This window comes from Plectropomus leopardus, chromosome 1, assembly GCF_008729295.1.
Source record: "Plectropomus leopardus isolate mb chromosome 1, YSFRI_Pleo_2.0, whole genome shotgun sequence".
In the NCBI taxonomy this organism is placed as follows: Eukaryota; Metazoa; Chordata; class Actinopteri; order Perciformes; family Serranidae; genus Plectropomus; species Plectropomus leopardus.
This window is the reverse complement of record NC_056463.1, coordinates 20,469,384-20,483,502: the sequence shown is the minus strand read 5'-3', so window position 1 is coordinate 20,483,502 and position 14,119 is coordinate 20,469,384. Positions and strand designations below refer to the sequence as shown.

The window sequence follows — 14,119 nt, the reverse complement described above, 5'->3', positions numbered from 1 at the left end:
GTCAAAAAGCAATAAAAACAACCAATCATACTACATACAAACTGTAAAATAAAACATTTGATCAACTCTGGTTTATTTATGCATTTCAAGTAGTTCAAAAGAAATTATAGTTTTGTACAATAACTTTGCAAATTTAGTAAAATTCTCAAAGTAAGCAGAATAGGAAACAGAAAAAAACTGTTAATTAAAAAATACAATTGAAGACGCTGTATAAAACACAGGCGACATTAAAATCAGACAGTAGTACTAAATCTATAGCATTTTGGATTCTCTGTTTACATCACTTACACTTCAGTGCACATCTCAACATCATAGCAACACATGTCAAAGACAGAAAAAAAAATTTCCCAGAGTATTATCTCCCAACACCCAGTATTGTCCACACCTTACCATATAAACAAAAGGATGATTCAGCAAAGCAGCTCTCTCATACACTCTCACACAAACACACTCACAAAGCTTTGAAATTCAATAATGAAAAATATACTTTAAATTCAGACCCAAGAAAAAGCACTATCAGTAGCACCAGAAAGACAAACAAAATCAGTAAAACAAGCAACAGACGATTGCATTTTCAGAAACTTCGCTGCAGCACATAGACATGAGTAACTATTTTGTTATGAAAACACAATTGAATATTCCATGCACTCATTTAGGAGAAAACATTGAAGGCATTTCTCTGTGAAGAGGCTAACTTGTTTGCTGTTGAGCTCTGTGATATTCTGCATAGAATCAGTCCGATCGATAACATCCTGACACACTGCACAGAAAACAATGCTGAGCTGCAGCTGCGGTCCGTACAACTCTTTTGCAAGAGTAAGTATTTGTTGCAAGTTTTTCCCTCCTGAAATAATTCTAAGAAACTATACTTATATATATATATATATTTTTTTTTATAATCTGCCAGTAAGTCTACTGGGAGTACTCTGCACAGTCATCCATCTGTCAGTGAAGTTGACCCAAGTGTTTAGGGACAACTGAAAACTCAAATTGAGCCAAATCAGAGTTGGACATTAACACAAGGTAAATACTAATCTAATCTCTTAAAAATCAGGCCCTAATAGTGGATTATAATTCAACAACTTGTGTTTGTAACATTTGATTTTCATGTGTTGCCCAATGTATATAAATCATCACTTGACAAGCACTAAACCACATCATTTCCAAAACATTTCAGCTTTCAGTTTCAGCCATCCAGACTAATAACTGTTTGGATAAACTGCCAGCTCATGCATGGTTTTACTATTTTGTCTTTCTTTGTCTATGTTTAAGTGAGCTCACTAAGACAAATCCCAATCAACCATGTTGATACGGCAATTAAATATTGAATCTCGAATGGTTTCTGCCTGGGTAAACATCACTGACTCCACCTTCAGTCGCACTGCTCTGAGTAGGCACATTTTAATGCAATTACACAAACCAAGCAGGTTTAACAAGGGTAACAAAGGTCCTTGAGAAAATCTCATAAAACATCAGTGAGAAAAGAAAGGGACAGAACTGCACTGGGTGGCTGACACATCGTGATTGTTCACTCAGGTAAATGTCTGTTAACAGCAGCAACAAAGCAACAATAAAATTAGAAGCTCTAGTTTTTTCAGTCGATTCACTACCTCCACATATACAAATAATCTGAACTGCAAGTAAAATCAGTAAAATCACATTGAAGCCAGAAAGGTTCCTCATCTAGTGACAGAAAGGATCTAACTGCTTTTGAGTGGTATAATAGATTTAGTCATTTCTTGAACAACTGCCAGTGTGGACAGAAAACAATAAGTGAAAATATGAGCAGGATGATAGCAATGGGACCTTTCTTTTGTGTAATAACTTCTTACATACGAAGGCTTCTGTGTGTCCAAAGTGTGAACACATTCTCCTTTTTGCTGCCACTCTCCTAAATCTGAATGTAGAGACACACTGTAAAGAGTGGTTGTTATAGTCACAAATCAATGCCAAAGCACAATGTTGGGGGAAAAGAGCAAAGACAGAAAAAAGTGTGATACGATCAGGTTGATAAAAAGCTTTTCTCTCACCATTTATTTCAGCCCCAGACTATATCTTTATGTAAACACAGCTGCAAAGCCATTCGACAACAAGAAATATACATATCCAAATAATCACTCCCCCTCCACAGCTCCAACATCTGATAATAGATTACACAATAATCCCATTAAGCTCATTTATCTACATTCTTCTCATACAGTCCATCCTCTACATCCCACAGCAGCTGAGTCCTTCTGCACAGGCTTCAGCCAGGAGGGACTTTGCCCTGATATACGCATGCAGCCATCTTTCCCCGCTCAATACACTTGTTTGCTGTTGTTTTATTAATCCTGAGAAAGTGAATTAAAACAGTAAATAATCTTCATCATAAAGAAAATCAATTTCATTTGAAACAGGAAAAAAAAACCTACTGCAACATCTGTATAATTGCACACTGAAAGAATACGTATGTTTCAGAAAGAAAAAGTTTTTGATGGTGTTTTGATGATAAACAATCGAACTACATTGGCCAAAAAAAAGACTTTTCCACCAACTAAGTGCTGTTTTTGATTGGCAGTAAATACCGATGTGACTTGCAGTCCTGCTATCGTACTGATGATGGCAGCACTTCAGGGAGGAAGAACGGGAAAAGAAAAAGGTCAGCACAGATGAAGGACAGAAGAGGGCGACTCTAACACAAAGCTGCTTCTCTCTCCTCCATTCTGGTAAAAAAGAAAAAAAGCATTCAAAGATTAAGACCACACATCGACAGATCAGTGAATTTCTCCTCCTGTCTTTCCTTGGAAAAGTTATTTCCTATAAAAGCTGTGTGAACCACTGCTAATCTGGCTCTCAGACCAGAGATGCTGAATGAGTTTGTTAGGCCTCCCAAAAAACATTTTGGGCTTTGTCCAGTGAAATCAATCCAGTTGCAAGTTCTTTGAATTTTGCAATAGGTGGTAAAGGTAACTCTTTGGAGAGAAGTGCTCCCATTTTAGGCACTAGGAAAGAACCAAGGCAAAGAGCGTCCGAGTCTCAGCGTCTCATCTGTCCCATCTGATAGTTCTCTCTGTGCTGACGGGGGTGACGGTGGCCCTGTGCCTGTTGGTTTGCGTGCTGCTGCCTTCTCCTCAGTGTACCTGCAGGACGTCAACATCTCAGTATGAGTAAAAAAAGGACAATGAACACTAAAAAATGATGTTGCTCTTTTTCTACACCATTGGAACAACAGAAGATGAGGCAAACATAGAAATAACATGTAAAATATCTAACAGAATTGCTACTGTCACATTTCAAGACCCCCAACGCAAAAAAACCCCAAACAAACAGTCTATCAACGTAATTCCTTAAAAATGTGATATTCATCTGGGGGCTGTGCCGTACGTCCTGCGTCACACAGTGTTGTGTGTCTGATGTATCATCTAGTATCTAGTATTATCTGAGGATAATCTGGCAAAACCGTAACCTATAAAGTTGGTTATTAATCAAATCTTTACCTTAACATCAAGATTAAATCTACATGAACCTCATGTCAAACTGTAACCTCAAATAAAGATGTTGTTTGTTTTGTTTTGTTTTTTTTAATGAGAACAGCTTTATGAAGAAGCACTTAAATTTTGCTCCTTGTACTGCTGGCACGACTGCAACTGCAACTGGACTTCCCAGAATATTTTCAAATGACTTTTTCCTGACTGCTGATAAATGCTGAAATTTACCATCATGATGTTATACTGGAAAATATGTACAACTGAACAGCTCAGATACTGAAATCAATATCTTGCATCAATAGATGCCCAAACTGACAGGCAGGCAGACTATCAGTTTCCATGCACACAGGTGTGAGACCAACTGTACAAATTACAGAAAAAAGCAAACAGTATGTTCTGTATGCCTACATACTTGCAGCCTGTATTTATCAACTTTGATTCGCTCAATTTAATCGAATTAAAGTCAATCAGGATTTTTCTTCTGCAGGTTATCATATCAAGTGAAAAACTCTTAAATGTGCACTCAAAGCACGTGCCCATTTATCAACATGTAACATCTCTTTTTGTAAGCAGCACTCAGCTATCCACTACTGTGGGTGCATGTGGACATACATGTAAATATAAGCAATAATGTAGTGTACCTGGCAGAGGCTTTGGTGGGGGCAGTTTGGGGTTGCTGCTGGGGGTGTGGACGCTGCAGATCTTGATGAAGCCAGCCATTAGCATAATGAGAGCGATGCCCATCAACAGCACTGCCCACCAGTGAGCCTGCATAACAGAGGATATATTAAAGGATATCTAAAAAAATGCATAAATGTAGTTATTGAAAATTTTATAGGGTGCATATTGTTCAAAAAAGGATGCTGAGAAGAGAAGAGTTTCAAGACATGCTGTTCATTTGTTGCAGACTTCTAATGCTCTCCGTAACCGCAAAGCTATTTCTTCATAGTTTGAGAAATGTTCTCAACTATTCTCTGAATAAAGAATTGCAAAATAACAACATAAAAAAAGAGAAATACAGGCGAAAAGCATTGTAGAAATAAATTTTATGTGTATGTGTGTCATTGTGTTGAGAGGATCATTGCTGCATTTCCTGTGACTGGGCCACTCACCACTATCCATTCTGCAATATTCTCATAGAGTTCTGCATTAAAGATAGCTTTCTTCAGCCTTGCCAGGGGCCCGTCGGCGTCCACCAGACGACACCTCATGAACACGTCACAGTAGCCCTTGAAGTCATTGCAGGGTGAGCCGGGCTGCAGTGTAGTGATCTTCCTGTTGAAAAATTGGGCCCATTTATCTGAGCCTGTGCTGCTGCAGGTGTTGGGCTTCACTGAAGGCAGAAGGAGAGGAAGTGACCTTTGAGATACGGGTAAGAGCTCTGACACGACTAGAACAAAAAGCCAAACTAACTGTCTCTGATGTCATCTCGTAATTCTAGCTTAACATTACTACAGTGACTGTGTATTCCATGAAGAGTTTTGCAGCCTGTCACTCACTTTTCTCCATGCAGCACACGTGACAAAGCTCTGCTGCTTCATCCTTTTCATCTTGGCTGGCACAGGTGCAAACCTCCAGACCGTACTTTGCACAAATGGAACCAGAGCATACCTGGTCCAAACAAGCAGGCAGAACAGAAAAAAGATTCAAAACCTTTTAGTTTAAATGCAAACACAAGCTCACAAACTGCACATACCAGACATGAATCAAGACAGCCACTAATACTAACATACCCCGTTGAGGCAGACTTGTGTTTCTGAGTGGCAAGAGGTGAAGTTTGCCTTTGGTTCTGAGGCAGGACACAGAGCAGTGCCTCCGTTGCACATGCCCACTTGGGCGCACTCAGACTCCATTCTGCACTTTGCATCTGTGCCCTTGAAAGTACACTGTGCTGTGCAACATGGGCCTTGGCTTGGACTGTGGAATAAGAAATACAAACATGTAATCAAAAATTAAAGAAATACTAGGCTATTAACAACATTTTGTGCTCAAAATATCTTTCATTACAAGACTGTACAAAGGCATGCTAATAAAATCTGACCTGCAGATTTTACCAGGCTGGAGTTTGCACTTTTTGCCCTCGCCTTCATTGGCGCTATAGCAGCAGGGGTCTGCACACTGATCACTGTAGCCGCAGTCACACTCTTCTCCATCTTCCACTAGTCCATTACCACAGATAGGCTGGCCAGACTCTGTACACACAGACACAACAGCATGAAGACAGAATCTCTCTCACAGACGCAGATAAGAATAGATGAGCTCTTAAGAGAGAATTTACCAACAAAACAGTCGTCTCTCTTCTTTGTGAGAACAGCGCTGATATTGCGGATGCTGCAGATAGAAAACTTGTTATTGTTGAACTTGTCCCCCGATGTGGCTCTGGCATACATGATGTAGTTGCCCTGCTCCTTTTTGTCTTGCAGCTTAGACTCTCCAGGGGTGCATTCGATCCCAGAGTCGTGCTGTAAAAAAGTAGGCAAGCAGAGGACACAGGGCAGTTACACGTGAGAGAAAGCTGCATCAAATATGTTGCACAGCTTTAAAAGAGAAAGGAGTGTATTGACAAAGTGCAGTATTTTATGTTACAATACTTACAGGAGAGCCAAAGTTGTGTCCAACCTCATGAGCGAAGGTAATGTGTGACACCTTGGGAGGGACGTGGGAGGCGTAGTTCTGCACAGTGATGATACCAGTGTTCAGAGACTTCCTCTTGCCGTCAGAGTACAGTTTGCTCTTTTCACAGATGCCTCCAGAGCTTCCTGTGATGGGAGAATAAAAATATAAGCACAGAACAAATAATCGTTATATTTAAATACTAGATTTCAGACAGAATGTTATTTGAAATTTAACATTAGGGTTAATTCTCTGTTGCAGGTTGAAGCTAATCAAACCAGCAAATATCTTACATCAGCTTTAATCAAAGCATGTTTGTTCCTGTGGGACAAGATGTCTAAATTTAGGTGAAGATATCGTTTGAATCCTGCAGCCAGGTACCCCAGCAGGTTAAACACCAACATGCACGCACACACTCGCAGCAGGGAGAATGCTCTGCCAGTGCTAGAAGTTGCTCTTGAGGAGGACAACAGCTTTATCACAGCAGGAGTCGCTGCTCCTCAGTTCACAAAAAACACTTCTCAGGTGACTACAGAAACTTTAACAGATGGAGCAAATTAAATTTGCTTCACAGATTAGCAAAGTCTCTGCTGTGTGAGCTTGACCACAAAACTAAATTAAAGTATACTTAATATACAAAAGATGTAAAACATTTGGTGTAAGCTACAATATCATGCCTCTGATGCTGTAAAACCTTCAATTTATAATTATCACTGTCATCACTTTTCTGCATCAAGCAAAAAAGAAAAAAACAACAAACAAAAGACCAAAGCACTTAAAGCAATAAACAATGTGTCCATTATGTGTAGGTCTGCATCAATATGGCTGCACATTACATGTTTATTTTTGGTATGGACTGTATGTATGTGTGCGTCTTCTTGTGTAGCTCCTCCACTGAAGTAACCAAAAAGCTGGTCACATCAAATAAGACACACATTAGTTGTGCTCCACCAGTGTCTCTGACGGCTGTTCATTCTAGCCTCCCTTTGTCCAAATAATCACACCACAGCTCACTGCAGCCAATTCTCCTCTCCATCTCTTATCCTCAATCGATTCTTTCAGCTTACAGCGTTGCCAATTTGCCCGTATTGATTGTCTGTGCTTGCTGCTGTATTCTTCATGTTGAGATGGTGGTGTCTGTACTGATTCACAGAAATAGGAAGGCGAGGATCCACCATAACTATTATTCAAACATGTTGTGTCTAAGAGGGAAAATCGTGTTTATGTGAGATTTCTGTGGGGATAAGACATTATGAATCCTTATAGAGAGGGAGGCTTTCCTCTGGCATACAAAACCACATTTACATATTACAGCGCACAAGTCCTACAAAGCAACTTTCTCCAAGCCACATTTTCACCTTGTTTAACACCAGGAGATAAACACACTTAATGACTGTGTAACGTAATATATGTTCACATTTTAGCCACTTTCATGCACTTAAGCTAAGTACTGCAGCAGCACATGGCAGGTCTGAACTGTTCTTTGTTCAGAGGCCATTAAAGCTCACTCTCCCCCTTCACTGAAGTCTAAAAATGAGCAGGTTACTAATGAACTAAAACATAAATGAGGTTTTATCAGTGTTGAAATTTAGTCACTTCTTTTTGTTGAAGACCAGACTGACAACAACGTTCATGTTCGCTCAGGAAGCCTCTTTTTTTATTTCAATGTTACATTTAGGTTAATTTATCAGATAATGCAGAAAATTAGTCTTACATTAATGTTTTTGTTTATTTAAAAAAGAGAGCAAACAATATAACCTGTTCATTTCGTCACTGAGAGAAATTCTATGGTCCTTTACACACTGGGTATGTCAAATAGGCCACACAAAAATGTGAAAATACTCACCTGCGAATATTTCACATCCAAATTCTATACAGGTAGCGATGTGAATTTGCAAAAGTTGCAACAATTGTTCAAAAAAACATTCTGATGCGGGCAGAAATCACTACCAGGGCTGGGTGTGTGTACATGTGTTCATGTGCATGTGTACCAACCTGAAGGAGCCCCGACCCAAGCCAAGCCAAGAACCCCGTCATCAAAGTCCCTGTCAGAGAAGACGTAGGCCAGGCAGTAGTCATCGTGGTTCTGCTCAGAGTTCAGCTCCAAAAACTTCTCCACTCCAATGTTGGCAAAGCGGAAAGGATTGCTTTTGTCTCTTTCATCGTCTGTTGTATTTACCTGAATAAAGGAAAGTTGAACAATTACACAGGAGAAGTGAGAAATGAGAGAGACTCCTACAGTGTTGGATTAGCAGATATAGTTAACAGAAACTATAAAGCCTGTGAAATGACAAAATTGAAACTGAGGAAAGTCTACACCACAGTCACTACGTTTACATGCACAAAATATTCCACTTTTCAGGATGTGTCTTTTGCCTTTCAACCACAAACGTGGGCTCTTCTTTTGGTCAGGCACCCCCCCACACACACACACAGCCACGCAAACTGTTAGCAAGGTGGTTTGTGATCAACACAAAGAGCTGACTGTAAACAGAGAAGAGGCCGTGTGTCGCAAACTCAGGTGCAAACTCCCAGCTGAGTTACATATTGTGAATGCGCTGTGTACATGTCCAAAGAATCCTCCTAAATCCAGAATAACATTGATATATATTCCACATTTTTATTTTGAAAATGCTACATTCAAATTAAGGCCCTAATTTGGAATATCCAAAGGGAATATGCTGTTAATATGATCCGTATAAAATGCAGAATATTGTCATATTCAGAATTATAGAGGAATATTAGCTAACATGTAAACGTAGTCAGTGTTCGCTGCTGAGAGTTAACAGACTTCTCCGCTCATATTAGCAGCTTGATTCTTTTCAGGTCAGTTGTTATATGAAGTGATTCTGCAGCACTGACATTCAACTCACCTTGATCCTTTTAACCATGAAGCTGATGTTTCGGATGCCCAGGAAGTCTGTGGCCTGATAAATGGAGTCAATGGCCTTAACATGGCTGGAGATCTGTAGAGAAAGTGATAGTTGAGTTTTGTAGTGAGGCAAACGCAGCAGTGGGAAAAGCAGTATGTCATGGGAGCCAGTATTTGTTATTTCCACTGCAGTGAAGACACTAAGCTATGCCACATGACCTTTACATTGCCACACATCTGCTAATCAGACCTGTGATTCATTCTTTGATTTAATACATATGTGATTGCGTTTAGAGGTGCCAGCAAAACAGCCCCCAGACTTAAATCATGTTTACACACTGTGTACACACCTGGGCAATGACTGCTTCTCTTGTGCCGTAGTATTTGAAGAAGAGGTGGTCAGTCTGGATGAAGAGCTGGCACGTGTTTTTCTCTCTCGCCGCCGCCCTCTTTTTCCTCAGAATAACAGGACCATGGGAGTTCACATCCTCTGACACACTGCTCCCCTCCTGCACAAAAGAGAACCATCAAGATCAAATGGAAGGAAGGTGGAGTGGGAACGCGTTGCTGTATTTAAAAGGTTGAGCGACAACATTGCTAATAATCAGGTGTTAGATTTAAAGGGCATGTGCTAAAAATATACACATGCTCAGTTTGTTAGTGTAAATTCAGAAGGATTCGAGATGAGATGTTTTTAATCCCATGAGCCTTGTCCATCTGTGTGTTTAATTATGAGCTGGGAGGAGGGGGAGGGGCTTAGTTGTGTTGCTGTGATAAACTTACTTTGACCGGCTCCTCTACTGCAGATGCCTGGAACTTCCTCATCCTGTCATACACTGTGTGGTCAGCGCAGCCGCCCACTGAGCCATACTTATGAGGATAATCTGGCAGATAGAAAGGAGATAAGGGAGCGGTTGTGAAGGGCTTACATTGCATCACGAATCAAGAAGCATGTGTCCTGGGCTGGAGAAGGTGAATCAGGGTGAGTCCCGGTGTAAGAGTAGCTGCATCAAATAAATAGCTGGAGCAGTGTGGCTTTTTTACTCTACAAATCCTAACTGACAAATCAGCATTGTTTTCCTATCATCTTCCTCCCTGAACAGAAAAGGGTATTACCAATGATCTGCCTCTACTAATTGAAAACATTGCCTTTCTGTTCAACCCAGCATTTTTTCCAATTTACAGCTGCTGTGTAACAAGAGCCTTGTTTCCACCAAGCAGTTCAGTTCAAGTCAGTTTGGATCGGATAGGATTAACTTTATTAATCCCCAAAGGGGAATCTCATTGCTACCATGGTCAACATACAACAGCAGGACATAAAACAAGTACAGTACAACATGCAACAGTAAATATAGTACCAGGCATAGCGCAATAGTCCACTACCACAGCAATAGTAAAATGCTAAAAGTATCCATACAACTACACATGAGAACATGTATTTTTTGCATTTCTCTTGTCAAAAAGTTGTGGTGCCAATGGAACCGGTTTATTTGGTCCCTTTTCTTGTTACCCCTCTGTTGAGGTATGAAATACAGTGATGTGATACTAAAAGGTGGAGCCAGAAACATTGCAATCCGACGATTGGTCAAGAGAAAACTCACACTCTTGCTCTTCAAAGACTCAATGCACAAACCTGCTACTTTTGAATGTCCCATCGATTTCAACAGAGATTGAAAACACTCCAGCCTTTTTGCAGGAGGTGCAGATGTTCTTCTGCATCAGCCGGGAAGAGGAGATGCAGTGGGAGGCGGATGGAGCAGTGACGTGGCCATTATTATCTGGGAACAATCCCGTCAACATGTAACTGTCTGCAGTGAAAACACTAAACGGATCTAGAGGTTTGGTACATGTCTGTATGAGTTATGTACTCCACTAGGGGTTCTTTATCTACATTGTTTTGTGGAAATGCAGCTTAAGTTCTCTAAAGCTGATCCACACACTGCTTTAACCCTTGCAGCCTGCTGCATTCAATTTTGAAGGTCAGATGGGTCAGAGCTTCAAACAAACTCTGTGGACAATATGAATAGACTTTCCAGTCTTTTTGTTTAACCACTTTATATAAGAAATGTTACAGCAATAAAGTATTTAGGGAATTCTTACAGTATTTCACAATCACAATCTCCACTGTGTTCATATCTAGACTGCACACAGTGTACAAAGTAGCTGCATTCTTCACTTGTATATACAAAATAGCCACCACACATGAATCTGTGTCCCACTACATCATGGTTACCTGGCTTCAGTTGCTGTCTTTACTGGATCACATATACAAGATAGGACCAGTCACAATCACCAACTCTGCTCATACTCACAACACAGTTCAACAGTGGCCACAGAGACGGCTATCCCACATTAAATACCGTGTGATTCAAAGCGTCATGAAATCTCGGAAAAAAATCAATTTCAGATAAAGGAAGTATGGACAAACAGACTGATGACAAAGAATATATATTATATATATTGATTGTTTTGGGCTTAACTAATGTGAAATTATTACAAACTGAAAGTAAAAGAGCATTATAACACTAAATGTTTCAGCCAAGCAGCTGATGCAAACTGCTGCAGTAAAACTATAAAGTTAACTGCAAGATTTATCTCTCACGGCAAAAGTAAACTGTCAACTGTCATGCAATATCATGTCTTTTCCACTTAATGAGGGTCAGCAGCCAAAATTACTGATAATAAACAATGCTGACAGTGTGCTGGTGTTTTGCATTGCTTTAAAGCACTGAGATACAAAATGAGTTTTGACATAAAATCTGATTTTATGATTGAATACTTTTTTAGCTAAATCAATGTGCTCTGATGATCATGGTTTCAATCAAACTGTTGTAAACTAATGTGTCACTTGCCTCTGAGCACACTGTATTGCAAAATCTATGATCACATTAATAATAGTGCAGGACAATCCGGCTGAATGTCCTGCAACTAATGTTGGTGATTCAGTAAAAGAGAAGAGTCCTGTGCTGACAAACACTGAAACAACACATTCAACCTCTGACAATGTGTTTTCAAATTTTTCAGAGAAAGCCCTCTTTGTCCCTACAGTGAATGCTGTCTCATTCAAATGCCAATAAAAAAGGCCCTTACTATTTGTACAGAAGTAAAAAAAAAAAAATTGCAAGGAAAGCCAAGTCAGAGGAGAAGACTGTGTTTTTACAACCATCGTTCCTCCATCTTTTTCATTGATATCCGCATCAAATAAACACAAGGAGGCTTCTGAAAAACAAGACTGCTCAAGACTGAAGACTGATCCGAGAAATTAAGAATAACAGACAAACATAATTTGAGTCTTAAAATGTAGTTTTTTTTTTCCGTTAGAGGACTATGTGAGTACAGGTCAAATTGCCTGCCAAAGCTGCTACAAATATCCAATTAAGCGATTAGTAAATGGACAGAAAATTAATTGGAAACTATTGATAATGAAATGATTGTTTTAGTAATATTTAAGCAAAAAAAGCAAATAATTTGCTCAGTGTGTCTTTTGAAAACCCTATCTTCACTGTGCATTAATGTGCATGTGGTGTGGTAAGAAAACATGTTAATTAGAAACTAAACACCTATTGTACTTTTTCAAACACATCCACACAAACCTCTTACTTAGTAGTAAGCAGATGGGTCTTACAAATCACACTGACTGGGAAGATAAAAGGGAGTAACAAAGACATTTTGCAAGCTATAAAATAAAACTAGCAAGTTTCTTTATCTAGTGGGATTCACTATATCTCACTTGAACCTGCAACTAGCTTCACCATATCGTAACCACTAAGGTGCTCTAAACAGGCTCTTTTAGTATATAAAACAAATCTGACCATCGGTTTCAAAAACATTTGCTTAAATTTCCTTCAGCAGTGTAAAGTAATCTCCTTGTCTGTGCTTATGTGTGCATGTGTGTGTGTGTGTGTGTGTGTGTGTGTGCTTCAGGGAAGTAATCAGCAGGACAGAGTGCAGTGAGTCAGGCAGCTCAAAGTCAGGGTGTGGAGTTCATATCAGACTCACTGCTTGTCTGCTCAGCGAAGTTCATTTAGCTGGAATTTTAAGTCTCAAGTCGCTGGATTGTGTTTCTCCTCCTGGAAAGTTTGCTACATTGTGTTCACCCAAAACCACACCTTGGCTGTCTGAAATCTACTCATTACTTCCAAACCTTTTAGGGTAGTCCTACAGTTTCTTAAATTGTTATCTATCAGTTTGTTGTGGTCTGACCTTTGCAGAGGATGAGTCACACCTTGGCTGTGTTATGCTCCGGATTCCAGCATAAATACTGACCACCTTGTTCAGGAGTCAAAGCCAAATCCTGCTGCTACCAGTCTGTCAGGCATACCCTTCTCTCCGAGCTTGTCAGGCTAGTCTATGAACTGCTCAGCCATCAGCACCTTACTTCACAAAACTTGCCATACCAACACATCACCATTCTATCCCTCACAGTGCAAAAGTAATGTTTTTCTCAATATTATCTGTAGTTTTTAATCAATTAACTCAGCACAGAACCAAGCAAAAAATCTTAGACACATTCCTATACAGATGTATTTCAGAAGGTTCCTGTAAAAAAGTACTTGTGCTTAAGCTGCAGAATATGCAAAAAAAAAAAAAAAAACCTTGCAATTTTTTTGACAGATGCAATATGAGTCCCAATTTTAGTGGCCATTCTAAATTCTGGATTTCATTTTCACTAAAAATATATATATATGATGTGATCCTTTTCTGAGGTCTACTAAACCTGCATGTTCCCTAATGTCTGAAATATGAGAATCTCTGTAGCATCACAGTGCTTCAGCTATAATGGTATTTTGTCATACATTTTACATCCTTGCCTTTTGATAAGCCACATTTCTGTGGCATATCAAAAGGCAAGGATGTCGCAGCCTTTCCCCACAAGTGTGCATATTATGCAGACATGAACTACCTCTAAACCACACAGCGCCTTTCAGTAAAACATGGACAATGGGAGATACTTACTGATGTCATCCTCATGGTAGATGACTGAGTGGAAGGGCACATCCTTGTCCTTTAGGTACCTCTCCGAGGGTTCAACGTAGTATGTCCCTTGGTGGGTTTTAATGAAGCCCTCAAAGCGCCCATCGACCACAGAGCCATGGGTCAGAGTGCCCTTTTCCCCTGAAACATAAAGCAGGATGAGGATGAGCAGAGACAGATAAAACATTGTGTT

General features: G+C 39.8%; 1 protein-coding gene across 1 annotated transcript in view; it reads right to left on the bottom strand.

Moving 5' to 3' along the window:
• Positions 1-49: 49 nt before the first annotated feature.
• The window catches only part of adam10a (ADAM metallopeptidase domain 10a), a 29,327-nt gene continuing 15,257 nt past the window's right edge, over positions 50-14,119 (bottom strand). The window contains exons 4-16 of the mRNA XM_042492632.1: positions 13,909-14,067; positions 9,736-9,836; positions 9,303-9,461; positions 8,954-9,046; positions 8,076-8,259; positions 6,063-6,226; positions 5,746-5,929; positions 5,509-5,659; positions 5,201-5,384; positions 4,967-5,078; positions 4,580-4,800; positions 4,109-4,235; positions 50-3,119 (exon numbers count right to left, since the gene is read on the bottom strand). Of these exons, the coding sequence (XP_042348566.1) occupies positions 3,016-3,119; positions 4,109-4,235; positions 4,580-4,800; positions 4,967-5,078; positions 5,201-5,384; positions 5,509-5,659; positions 5,746-5,929; positions 6,063-6,226; positions 8,076-8,259; positions 8,954-9,046; positions 9,303-9,461; positions 9,736-9,836; positions 13,909-14,067 (1,943 nt within the window). The 3' untranslated portion in view covers positions 50-3,015. The remainder of the gene's footprint in view (positions 3,120-4,108; positions 4,236-4,579; positions 4,801-4,966; positions 5,079-5,200; positions 5,385-5,508; positions 5,660-5,745; positions 5,930-6,062; positions 6,227-8,075; positions 8,260-8,953; positions 9,047-9,302; positions 9,462-9,735; positions 9,837-13,908; positions 14,068-14,119) is intronic.